At 43.7% G+C, this 14,038-nt stretch overlaps 1 protein-coding gene across 1 annotated transcript in view; it reads right to left on the bottom strand.

Annotated features, from left to right (window-relative positions):
• LOC116399979 (plasma membrane calcium-transporting ATPase 3-like) overlaps positions 1–14,032 on the bottom strand; it is a 41,026-nt gene extending 26,994 nt beyond the window's left edge. The window contains exons 1-2 of the mRNA XM_031877547.1: positions 13,902–14,032; positions 7,989–8,879 (exon numbers count right to left, since the gene is read on the bottom strand). Coding sequence (XP_031733407.1) covers positions 7,989–8,288 — 300 coding nt within the window. The 5' untranslated portion in view covers positions 8,289–8,879; positions 13,902–14,032. The remainder of the gene's footprint in view (positions 1–7,988; positions 8,880–13,901) is intronic.
• Between the last annotated feature and the right edge of the window lie 6 nt (positions 14,033–14,038).

Below are 14,038 nucleotides of genomic sequence, written 5' to 3' on the forward strand. Positions count from 1 at the left end.
TGTGTGTGTGTGTGTGTGTGTGTGTATGTGCATGAGACAGCAAGGGAAAGATCACATTCTGTATTGGTTTAACCCCCACTCTGCTCTGTGTATCGTATTACAGAGGATGCATCACGTCGTACAGGCATGTGGTACGTTCACCACGGTGTGTGTGTCATATTTATTTGTGTTATACTGTTGCAACATACTGTAATAAGCATTCCTGTTGGCTATTTCTCTTCTGTATGTACCCTCCTTGTTCTATCGATCTATCTATTCATGTTCCTCCTCTGTGATCACGTTTATTGTAATCATACTAAGAAGAGGCAGCAGCTTTAGTTGTGTTGTCAGACGCCTCAGATCAGAGGGGTGAACGACGGAGTGAGTTCCACACAGTCTGTCTTTGAGCAATCTGGCCCAACAAAAGCTAAAGCCCCAATCAGAGATAGCGGGTACCACGATGGTGGTTATTAGCTTTCTTTGCTAACCTTGACTTTCTTCATCAGGCTCTGTGTTCGTTCTCATAAAAAAGGAGTGTTTGGCATTGGCGTGGGAAGTGTGGGGGTTGGGGGGGCTTTTTTTCTAAAGGCCTATAGTTTACCGTGATGGAAATTTAAAATATATATATAATTAGAATATGTTTTCTGTTGTCTCATATGAACTCCGTGTGATGAATGCATATCGTTGTCTCCTCGCTTGTCTCCTGTATGAAATGTCTGTCTTCACTGTCCTGCATGATTATAAATTATAGTAACCTGGCTCTGGTCATCCATTCACTGCCTCACTCCCTCTCACAGTTCTCATGCATTAGCTCCGTGTTGTTGACTGTGTAGTTGCTGTGACGGCTTTGACATACAGCGTTGAGGTTTGCGCTTCTACAATCAGGGTTTTCGTTGCCATTGAAGCAGGTTTTTTATGCTGCGTAAAAACAACATGGAGAGCGTCAGGGCAAGCCGAAGCATGAGACGGCACAGGGGAGGGGGATGAGAATGAGGGTGCTGAAATTCATGGATACAGTGTTCACGTCTCGCAAAAGCTGGACATAATATGGCTGATAACAGCGAATCATCTACCAGTCATTCTCTTAGAATGCCGGGGCACAACTGGCTGTTTACTAATGCGCCATGATGAGCACTGATAAACCAATCTCTTGTTCTTTGATTTACAGAATATGATGTTACAGATCAAAAAAGAGTTACATGATCAAAGAAGGCTGTGTTACTTGTAAATAATAAAGGAATTATTCAAAGTTTTATCGTGGTAAAATTGCATGGTTTTACATCAAAAACGGTTGCACAGCACTTAAGCCCTCTAAAAACCCAAGGAGACCTGGAAAATGGTGTAAAATGTTGGTAATAACTATTGAATATAAATTATCCAGGCCATTCAAATTAAAGCAAAAAACATGAATGTAGTGCAGCTTTTAGTATAATGTAATTATATGGACTGACTTTCTCAAGCACCCCCAACTCTGACTGACCTCCAGTGTACCAGCAGACAGCTTACACTGTCCCATACTGAAGGATACGTGGAAATGACTTTAGTTTTTGGCTTCATTAAAGTAAAATGTATTTCATTTGATTTAATTGCATATTATCTGTGATAAATATCAATTGACTAATCAACTTTCTATTCAGAGTTCTATTATCTGCAATACCGGCAGTGTAAAACAGACTTCAGCCAATCAGGACCAAGCAAAAAACATCATCCATAGTGCTTAAGTATGAAGTCACTGTGCCTTCATCATTATTTTCATGTATGAATGATATGCTGTGTAAAATGTAAAGCGTTAATATTACCTGAAGCAAACAGGAAAACAATTACACTTGCAACATATAGAATTCTTGATCAGATTTTCACCAACTGAATGCATGAAGGTTCCCGTGACGATGCATTGCCTTCACTTTACGCTGCTGTAACTGCACGGCGTCGTTCGGTGGTATTACTAATGTAATGTTACGGCTCAACAAGCTTTTATGTAACGTATTCTGCAAGAATGGTGACGCTGTTTCCAAAGGAGCTGATTAGTGAAAGATGCTTTTCAGAGCCGACTTCAATCCAAATCTCTGAACATAACCTGGTTATACTTCCTCGTTCAAGATTACGTGCATAACATATGAAATCATTTCATATGATTTCTATGAATTACGTCACATTATGGTTTGTTGTTATAGCTACAAATGCTGGATGAGACTACTGATCTGGAGCAAATATCTAGAGTGAGTTGTGTGATGCTTGCTTGTGTCTGTTCTGCATCAGTTAGCTGTGGTTGGCCTGTGCTGGCTTCAAGGTGTCAGAGTAGACTGCAGGCCCTAAACCAGATGTTTGTTGGTTTTTTACGGCCTATGACCTTGACATTCAACACCTTTAGGGGCGACGGTGACCGGAAGGTCAACGGTTCGATCCTCGACTGGGACGTGTCACGTGTCGAAGTGTACCGGAGCAATACACTGAACCCCAGGCTCCCCGGGTGCCTGTCATTGGCAGCCCACTGCTCCCTATATACAGGGATGGGTCAAATGCAGAGACAAATTTCCCCCTTAACGGGATCAATATAGTATAATAAATTTTAAAAAATGTCATAGCTGATGCGTTGTCTTATGTGAACTGCCATTGTGATCTCCGGGCCTTTATAAGTCTGTTTGACCTGCTGTGCCTGTTTGTGTGCTTCTCAGGTATCAGGAAGAAGCATGCCGAGGAGGCAGGGCAGGACAATGGTCACAGAGCGATACATACTTTGTATTTAGGGCCCGAGCGACCGACAACTTCGGGCCAGCGAAGGCCCTATTGATATTGTAAGGGGTATTATTATTAGGGCCCGAGTAACCGACGTCGGGCCAGCGAGGCCCTATTGAAACTGTCATGTTTCTTATTATTATGATTCTTATTTTTGTCGGAATGGAGCTTGTAGGGGTACTTGCTATGCATGAAAACTCACCAATTTTGCACTCATATCAGGTCTGGTGGAGAAACTCTGCTGCCAAAATTTGTATATTTGTGTGTAAAAAAAATGGCTCTCTAGCACCCCCTACAGCTCGGACCTGCGGCAACCCTCGGCCAGTTTGTCCGATTGACTTGAAATTTGACACACATGTCCACTTGAGCTGGATCTACAAAAAAGCCAATCAGACCCCTAAGCTCCGCCTACTTAGATTTTACGCCATTTTGAATTGAGTGTAAAACACATTTTTGCAAGCTCCTCCTACATCCTGGCTCCGATTGCTACCAAATCTGCGGTGGATCATTATTGGATCTAGATCATCAAAAGCTTTTTGATAGCTCTTAGCATTTACAATATATGGACCAATAAACTTCTTAGGGGCGTGGCTTAATATCAATACACATAACTTCTCAACCGTTTGTCCTAAAATTACAATATCTGCAGCATATGTGCACATCGCATCCTGTAACACACCCTGAGAATTATTTTGCATTCAACCACTATGGGGCGGTACAGTAAACCCGTGAAGTTGTGCTTTTTGTCCGTTTTTGCATTTTTCAGCCTTCCTACTTTAACGAACTCCTCCTAGAGAATTTATGCGATCAACTTCTCCTTTGGTCAGGATGTTCTTAAGACCTTTGTGATTAAAAGTTATCAAAATCCTGCGCTTTCATCGAAGAAACTTGACGTGGCGTGGCGGCCATTTTACCTCATTGTTTATGAAAAAATAAGTTGTTATAACTCCAAGGTACATTATCCAATCCGCACAAAACTTCTTATCCATGATGCTACTTCAAGTTTGAACATACTTCAATTGAAAAAAACTCAATAACTCATAGCGCCGCCTACTGGCTAAAGGAAATGTCAAATTTTATACTTTTATTTATTCCTCCTAGCCAGGTGACCTGACGAGTCTTAAATTTGGTAAGGATAGCCTTAAGACATTGATGATAAATCCGAGAATATTGTGCGTTTTCGTTCAACGCTGTTGCCGTGGCGACGCATTGTTCACCATGAAAAACGAAGCTGATGGTTTTACTAACTTGGGATGCTCAAAAACGCATGCAACTTTTTACATGTGTCAAAGGTCATTGGAAGAAATATTGTATATGATTTTTTTAATCGTCCGTTTTAAATTGCCTCTATAGCGCCCCCTACAATATTTCAAAAGAGCAGCCCCAGCGCTACCTTTCAGCTACATGTATGAAAGTTGGTAGGCAGATGTATCCTGTGGAGACTTACAAATAAGTCTCTTGGGACCATGCTCTAAACCCAACCGGAAGTTGGCCATTTTGATTTGTGTGTCATTTTTCCATCGATTTTGGCCTATTTCTAGACACTATACTTTAACGAACTCCTCCTAGGGACTTCATCAGATCCTGTTTAAATTTTGTCAGTACAATCTCAAGACAGTTGTGATTAAAAGTTATCAAAAGCTTTACGTTTGACTGAATCGTTTAGCCGTAGCGGGCGGCTACTTTACGTGATTCCCCATGAAAAAAGCTGATGTAACTCAGCTGGACATGTTCCAAACAGTCTCAAACTTCACATGCTTGATAACACTCATGGCCTGAGGATGTCTACAAGATTATTTTCACTAATACTCACAGCGCAACCTGCTGGCGAAAGGAAATCTGGATTTTGTGATAAACACCTCCGATTTACATGACTTTTACACCATGTGGATTACATTTGACACAGAGCTACATGATTTATGTTTGCAGGCGTTCTGTAGCGCCAGGCAGCGGATACAGGAAGCGTCGGACTATTTGCAAAGCATCATTTCCAGCATCAGGCGGTCCACGCGGATTAAAAACATCTCGCTCGTGGACGCGCCGTCCGACGGTCGCGGACGTTCTCGGACGCGCAGGCCGGAGTCCCGCCGGCACGCCCGACGCGCTGCAGATTGCGAGGGCCCGTTCATCGCTGTTCGCAGCTTTAATTTGTTTTTGGTTTTCCGGGAAACACAAGCCAGATCTGGAGCGCCTCACACCACATGAACACTGCTAATGTCACTGACTAACTCACAACACCTCCAAAGTGACTTCTCACTTTATATTCTTTGTTATAATAAATCGTTGACATGATTTGCCGTTTTTGGTCTTGACAGTTCTGATTGATCAGTTTTGAGTAATAACATTAGATTCCTACAAGACATCCTCCTTCATCAGTGTTTGCATTTGGCTGGATCGTCACCACAGATGACACCATATGTCATCTGTGGGAGCCAGCGCAGTGAAAAAGAAACCTGTCCAAAAGCAGCGTCAGTGTGTGTCCGTGTCTGCTGTTTGCCAACTGTGCTCTGTAGGGACAACTGCAGACACAGACTGTGTGTATCTGCTGGGTTTGTTGGGACATGCTGCACTGATCCCTGACCAGCCCGCAGTATCAAATTAGCAACACTCAACACAGACTTACTGTAACTTAACACACACCAACTCTCTCACTTTTTCTCCATCTCACTCGCTCACACACACACACACACACACACACACGCACACACACACACACACACACACACACACACACACACACACACACACTCAGTCATCATTCTCTCTCTCGCTGACTTTCCCAGCCAACTTCTCTGTTGTGTTGCTAGGCTACAAACTAGTTGAAGGAGTGGGCGTAGTGTGGTGACACACCCCTGTTAGAACACGCAAGTGTGCGCACACACACACACACACTATAGACACAGAAAACCAAATTCTACCCTCACTAGTCATTACAAATCTTTCATTATTATATCAACTAGAGTGATTACTGTTATTTTCATTATAGATCAACCTATTGACTATTTTTACAATGGTGTACAAATTGTGAAAAGCTAGGAGAATGTTTATGATTTGATAAATTACTTTATATTCTTGGATTATTAAAACTGTTACTTATTCATTTTCAGTCAATCGATTAACGGACCAATCACTTCAGCTCCAATTATTATTCTTTATTTGTCATTAAAAACAGAATAGATGGACATAGACTAAATTATTTAGAGCTCAAAGGATTAGTCAATTCATTGATTACTTAACCATCTTTTCTTCATTAAGGTCAATGTAAATGAAAAACAATTTGTCAATGTTCTTCCGGGTCAGTTAAGCACCATGGAAACAACCAGAACAATTGAGCGGCGGCAGCTCCGGATATGGGCCTTCACTTAGAAGCTGTAGCAACTTTAAACCAGCAGGGAGTCAGGGGAGTCAGGGCGGTCCAGGATCAGTGACCTCTCTGCTGCTGCCGTTACGCAGGTTAGACCCAGCTTTGACCTGCTGAATTTGAGTTACTACATCTGCTAACTGAAGGTCCATCTCCGGAAGCTTGCGCCTGTTCTCCTCCCGGCCAAGTAGCCTCCTAGGAGGAGAGACCGCGGGGGTGCGCTAGCTAGTGAATCTCGCAGAATCTTCCAAAAATGTATATGTATATATTAGTGCTGGGCAAGTTAACGCATTAATTTCGCGTTAATGCATTCATTCATTCAACGCCGACAATTATTTTATCGCGCGTTAACGCATTTTTTAAATTTATTATAATTTTAATTTTTTGAAAGACAAGAGACAATACATATACATAACAACAAGAGGATGACAAGAACAGTGGGATAAAAGCCAGCAAACATCCTATAGTCAGTTGTGTATGTGTGTGTGTGTGTGTGAACGTGTATGTCCTTGAGCCTTTTGAGATGGGAAAAAAATAAATAATAATAATTAAAAAACAACAACAAAAAAAAACAGGTAAGTATTATTAATTTATTATTATTGTAACAGACTGTCTCATGTTTATCGTTTTGTATTGGAGATATGATGTCCCTTCAGGGTTGTCGTAGAGAAAAGGCGACTTCCGCTTCTGGTTGAGGGGGGGGGGGGGCAGAAATAAAGAGAGAAGCTGCACCAGCTGTTGCTCTCCCTGGAGACTACTGGACATCGCTGCGGTAAAGTCAGCAGACACTCAGATCTCCGTGGTCAACTCAGCAGACACTTACATTTTAGTGCACCTATATGCTGACATTCACGGTAAACGCATTTAAACGGCACAGATTGGGAGCAAGCGAAGGACTTTGAAAGTTAGCGGATAGATTAACGTGAGACAACATCCGGTTTCTTCAGACGAACATCCGGTTTTCAGAATAAAATGCCAACAAAGTATGAATTATATTCACATTAAGTATAAAACATGCTACCTGCATCTCATGAACCAAATGTTATTGCCCTTTTGTTCATATAGCAGTACTTTTAAAATAAAAGTGCGCAATACACTACTGTTGAATTCATTATTGAACTTTGCCATAACAATGCGATTAATTGCAAAGAATCCATGCGATTAATCGCGATTAAATATTTGAATCGTTGCCCAGCACTAGTATATATGTATATACATATATATATAAACAATGACAATAATCAGAAGTTGCAGTTCTGTACATGGACCTATTAGAGATTCTAGTCAATCCTTGCCTACTTTAACTCCATTCATCCATATATGGATTTACTCTATCAGCTTTCCATCCATTCATTCAGCCATTATAATCCCATCATCCATTCACCAATCAATTCATCCAGGAGTCCATCCCAGCCAGGATTACAGTCCAGAATAAAATGTGTTTTGACGGTTTGATGGAAGTACTTTCATTCATTTGGCCTCCTTCTGTCTGAGATGTGCTGCACTGCAGTAATTGTTGCATTTTTTTTAAATTCAGTCTACTTGTGTAGTACTAATGCATGAGTGAAACAGAATTCATTCAGTTTTTGTGATCAAAACATTGTGTCAGCAGGTTAGTGATGACGGTGTAGAAATCAGACGGATGATTTGGACACAGTTTGCAGAAACACCACTCACGTGGTGGTGTTAATGTGTGACTCCACCCAAGAGTACAATGTCATCCCTCCTTCCACTCCTTCTCTCAATCATGTATCCACTCTACAAATCCATTCATCCAGCAAGCCAGCAGTCTATTCACCCATTCATGTATCCACTCATCCACCCAACCATTCCTTCCATCTGTCTTTTCATAAATGTGCTCTCATCCATTCATCCAGCTAGCCATCTCCTCCTCCATTATTCATCCATCAACCAATCTACCGTTTTTACAGTTCAACAAGCATTCTTCCATCCAGGCCTGCTCACCTTCAGTGGTGCTGGACTGTAGTCTCTGGCAGAGCCCCTCTGTGTCTCCATAGCTCTCCTGGATCTTCTGCAGGGCATCGCTCCCTCGGAGCTCCATCAGCTCCGTGAGCTCCGTCACCGTGGCCCCAAAGTCTCCCCCTGCGAGGCTGCCGTCTGCCCTTCCTCCTCCGCTCACGCCTCGCGACCCTTTGGGATAAAACTCCACTGCGCTGTTTGCCATTTCACCCATAGTGGCTGTTGTTGACATGTCAGTAAGGTTCTTTTTGTGTTTTGTTCCTCCTCTCGGCCTGTAGTCTGTTCTCCACTCAGTTCCCCTTCCGTTTGGTTGGTGGAGGGTTGTTCATGTGCTCAACAGTGAGAATCTTGGTTTGGTCTTGATTTCTTATTTAAAAATGTGTAATCATAATCACACCTAAACCCTTTTTTTTATTTCATTTAAGGGCAATGAAGGGGCATTGGTTATGTGTTTTTTGTTCACCTCACTATCTTGGCCTAGCCTCCCACTGCTCCTTTAATTCTCCATAACTGGAGGAGGAGGAGGGTGAGGGGGATCAAGGACAGCAAGCAGGGGCACTTCAGAAGTGTGAGGTCTGAAGGAATCCAGCTTTCTTTTCCTCCGACTCCTCTGCGACTCCGCTCTTTCCTCGTTTCTGTCCCCCTCCCTCCAGGGTCACGGCCAGTCCATGGACAGATGGACGGACGGGCTGACAGACTCACAGACGCGGACAGAGGGGTGATGGACGGGTGGAGAGAGGGGCGAGCAAGGCAAAGGCGGGTGATAAACCGGACACAGTAAGTGGATCCAGTTCAGCGGTAGCTATTGCTGCACCACCAGGACCTAAGAGAGAGCAAGAAGAGATACAACATTACCACCATCATTAAGCTGAGACTCAATTCAGTTGTGAAATGTGTACATTTGATTCAGTGGCTAACATCACTACATCAATCTTAATCTAAACAAATACACATAGTAAGTATACATTCATGGGGTACAAACATGAAACGTTAATTATCTATTAAGGTAAGATCATAATTTAATGCTTGTTGGAAGCGGGAGGCCTTTCGGAATGCGTGCCTGTTTGAAGCGGACTGGAAGTGCTGCTTGCAGCACTCTCGAGAACCGCTCATCCCTCGTTGTCTGCAGGTAAGTGAAGAAGAGTTTAGTTGTAACGTTAGTGTACACAGCATCTAGCAGCAAAAGTGAACTGCAGTCAATGAGCCTCGGCCTGTCTGCTGTAGACGACATGCTCCACTCATTCCATAGAGCCCTGAAGCCCCGCCCCCGCTGCTACACACCACACTATCGCTTGTTCATTTATAATGTATTAATATTGAATGTGTCACGTGTCCAAATTGCACTAACTTTGACACTGCATGTCCTTGTGTCCCAAACAATACACCTGCCAAGTGTGAAGTAGATTGGATGGACGGTTCTGGAGATATGCGACACACACACACACACACACACACACACACACAGATAGCTAGCTTCATAGACAATCACAGCCCTGTAAGTGAACCCAAACCTCTCCTCACTTTTGTCCACACATGTATCCATGTGTGGATACATGTGTTTCAAAAAATGCTGACTCATTTCCAGGTTCTGGGACTCACTCCTTCAGCCCTCTACGAAAGAAAGGGCTGTGACATCACCAGATATGCAACATGTGTGAACGTTTCAACATGTGCAACCTTTGTCTCACTTCATGCAATGTTTAAACCTGCATTCATTGATATGTTTGGTTACTTTGGGGGCAGCACAACACGCTGTCATCACTGACATATTATAACAACATGAAGTGGATATGGCTAACATGCTAGCAAACAGTAACATTGACACATCCAGCTAACAATAGGTAACAATAGTCAAATGTTTGTCCAATGGTCACTCCACCAACTGAATATTAGCGTTTCATTTCAGCGAATATTTGAAGCTTCGGTTTGAAATCCAAACACCTGACAACAAACGAATATCCAGAGAGAGGAACATTTAGTCCAGCCCTAAAACATATCTGTCTCTTTGGCTGCTAAATGCTCCATTATGTTCACCAACTAGTCTCTCGCTGTGTTCTGACTGTAATGCTGGTAGGTAGAGTACATTACATTTGTTTTTTTTGTTTTTAGCTGAAAACACCTGCCTGCTGCATCTGCAAACAACTCTGTTGAGAACCAAAACGCCAAAACAGTAAATGCCGTAAAACCAAATTAATAAATTAAAAGTCACTCAAATGCTCTGAAGAGGTCAAAGGAGCTGTAGAGTTGACATTCATCTATCAGCTTTAAATATTTAACAAAAAAAGTCCAAACAAAGTCTTGGACCGAGGTTGCATCATTGCATTCCACCAAACCTGTTTTCAACTAGCTCCAAAAATCAAGCAATGTTGTGAATGTTCTTTTTGCTTTCATCCACTAAGAACTAAAACCAAAGAAATAGAGATATTACATTTCTTTCTTTCCCTTTAGGATGGAATGTTTCTATATATAAGAAACCCCATGGTGGTCCATCTCTCCCTATCCTGACTGTCTGTGGCTCTCAGCTCCAAGCCCATTGCTTCCTACTCAAGATTTCAATCTTTAAAAACACCTCATAAATATATGGCTTCATTTCAAAAATGGCTCAACTATTTCCTTAATCAACTTGGCTCTGACTTTTTTTTCAACCATTACTCAAACAGGAGCTTTTGCTGCTCTAGTTATAATTTCTAGCAATGTGTTTTTAATACTTCCTGGACAACAATGGAGCACTATGGCACAGTTCATTGTTGGTTTTGTTTTTTCCAAGAAAAATAAAGATGATTACCATCATCCTCGCGTAGGTTAACCCAGGTAATGTTACCTTAAACCAGGTGTGTCCAATCCATCCACTTAGTCACAAAGCATGCTGTGCCCGGACACATCCACGTGCCTCATAGGTGCGATTGATTCAGGGTCACTTTGTCCAGTCTAATAAAAAGCTTGTGACGCCCGAAAGAGGGAGATGCACTGAAGTGAACTGCTCTTGTTGAATCCCCTGAAAAACAATTTCCTAATCACTGAATTAACATTTCAACCCATCTCTAACTCTGATTTAATTCAAATACATCTCACATCGATGGCGTTCCACTAGAACGGCAACTTCAGCCTCACCACGTGGGACCAGGCTTCACCCCACATGAGCAATTAGCTCTGCGTGTAACCAAATATCCTCAGCATCACACATGACACAACATATCCTAAATGCCCGGTCCTATTTTACATATGGATGAGCATTAAGAAATGAAGAGAATCTCATCATGAATTCCTTTTTCTCCTCCCTCTTCTCCACTCTTCACTCTCCCTCAGCACCCTCTGTCTCTTGCATCCTCCCTTTTTTCCTCTCTGCCCTGCCATGGCTCTATCCTGACTGAGAGTGTTAGTTTATGACTGAGTCACCCTGCTCTGCCTTTGAAGCTTCCTCTCACTCCATCTTTTCTTATTTGCCTACCCTCCCATCTATCTATCTATATCTATCTCTATCTATCTGTCTACTCTATCTAAACGGGTTTACTTGGTTTGTCTCATTGCTTGTTATTATTTTACCATTCGCTTTCTCCCTCCTGACTCCCTCATTTTGTCGCTATCCCTGTCTATCTGCTTCCTGCTACTGCAATCATTTATTTACTCAGCCAGTCGTACATTTTCTTCCCAGCCCGATCTCTTACTCACTGATACTGTCTGATTTTATAACGCTCACGCAAGAAAAAAAGCTCTTCTGTTCAGCCTCCCAACTACGTATTGCAACTAACTCTGACTGTGTCTCTCTGTTTGTCTCAGAGCTTTGATATGCACAGTGCACGTGTGTGTGCACACACATGTGAGGCTGCATTACATAAATTGCAAAAAAAAAACTTTGTTACACAATTGGTTATGCCTTTTTAACTTTTACACACAAACACACACACAAATACAGTTCAGCCACAGGATACAAGCATTACAAATGTGCAATACACAAAAAGACACCAACAGCCCAGAGACATCCCTTACATGATCACTGCCATGACGCAAACACACAGATGTGTCATACAGTGCTTTCAAAATGAAAGTAAGAGAGGATGGGGCGGCTGTACTGGCTGAAAATGTGTTTGAACATGAAAAGAGTCAGACAAAAGGTCACCACAATCCTCAGCGCCTGCCCATTTATCCTGAATGCTAGTCCTGCTTCTCTGCACACCATCCCTCAGGGGGGGGTCGCAGAAATTTGATTTTTCTTTTTTTTTGTTGCAAAAGAAAGTGGCCGTTCTTTTCCCTCGAGTATTTCCTCTTTATCGCAGAGGCAAGAAAGTTGAGGAGGATACAGAGTGGGGACACAAGGGAGACAAGGTCCTCACGGGATTTGATTCTAAGCCAGCTGGGCCTCACACGCTTTGTGACTGTGTGTGAGCTGGATGGGGCAACCCGGGCTACAAACACAATATATGACTTAACAAGTAAGTATGCATCCGTGCGTTCTTGTCTGAACTCTATATGCACATAATTGATGTGTGTGAACTTGTCAGCATTCCGTCCGCGGTCCACCTGTGCACCTGCAGTTCCTACTTTTCGGCAGGCATCTGAAGGGTCACCTCTGGCGGAGGCACTTTCATCTGGGCTGCTACCTGCCGTCGCTGGCTCACTGCCAGCCACACACTTCTGTAAATGCCCAGCGCGAATAGCACACTTAGAAGTGTGGAGCCAACAGGGCACAGATATCTGCATTAACTGTGGAGCACATTAAAGCAAGTGGATGATGCTGACGATGACGAGGATGATGATGGTGACAGCTTGGCAAAGGGAGGGGTGTGTAATTGGACTTGGAACAGAACGAGAGAAAGAAAGAAAGTCCCAGTTGAGACTGGCCGATGTCCACTCTGAGTGTCTATCTCACACACATGCAAAGACTCACACTCACAGAGTCCCATGTCTGTCTCACATGAGCCACTATCCACCTCCACCCAAGGCTACACACACATACAGACATACACGCACACACACACACACACACACAATACTGGCATTTGTCAGCATACTGTGCACTTCGGTGCAGGAATGGCCCCATGAAACAGTGCTTCCCACACAAAACGACCTTTCCTGGTCACCTTCAGACGTGTCGGAGCTTCATCCCTCTGCTCATCCTCATCCTCATCACATATATGGCAACAGGAGGAGGTGCCGATTAGTGCTGAGAACTACACTACACTGTAGGCCGACTAAAAAAATCAAGGAGAAAGAGAGTGGACCTATGGTGCGCCACATGCCTACCCTATGTCCCTCCGCAAGGTTACCGGCCCGGTCCAACTCAAACCGACCCTGAGCAGGACGATTTATGAAGGTCCCCCCGGCTACAGATCATTACCAGATCGAATCGGCACCCCCGCAGCTCAGCGCTGCAGGTGCGACGCGCCGTAACCGAGACAAACAACGCAATTGATACCCAATAGCTTATAGCATGGTGCATACTGGCGCCCGGGAACACCAAGAGAGCGGCAGCCCTTCATCAATTGACACGGGACACGATCGGATGGATGGATGGATGGATGGATGGATATCATTAGCCCTACACAAGCGCATACACGCGCGCCCACGCATCCACACATACTCCCTCATAATGTCATAGCGCTGTTTGCCAGGAGAATTATGGTATGCCCTACTGTGTAGGCTATTATTATAGCTGTTTAAGGCCTGTGGGGAGACATGCCACATTAGGCCTTGTTTCACACTCTGCAAGTCCGTTAAAAACATCCATGCTACATGCTACTATTGAATCACGGCGCATCTTCACTTATAAAAATCGGCGCTTGGGCGCCCGGGGTAAATAACAGTCACGCACGCGGGCACGCGGGCACGCACGGACTCACCGACTCACCGTGCAGGCCGAGCTCAAGGACATCAGCATCAGCGCGCGAGCGGGGAGGCAGAGTCCCCGTTAATCTGCGTGTGCGTGGAGCGGAGAATGTCCCAAGCCGGATGAGAGTAGCTATACAGGGGGGGGGGGGGGGGGGG

Source organism: Anarrhichthys ocellatus, unplaced genomic scaffold (genome assembly GCF_004355925.1).
Source record: "Anarrhichthys ocellatus isolate YVR2014 unplaced genomic scaffold, GSC_Weel_1.0 scaffold140, whole genome shotgun sequence".
Lineage (NCBI taxonomy): Eukaryota > Metazoa > Chordata > Actinopteri > Perciformes > Anarhichadidae > Anarrhichthys > Anarrhichthys ocellatus.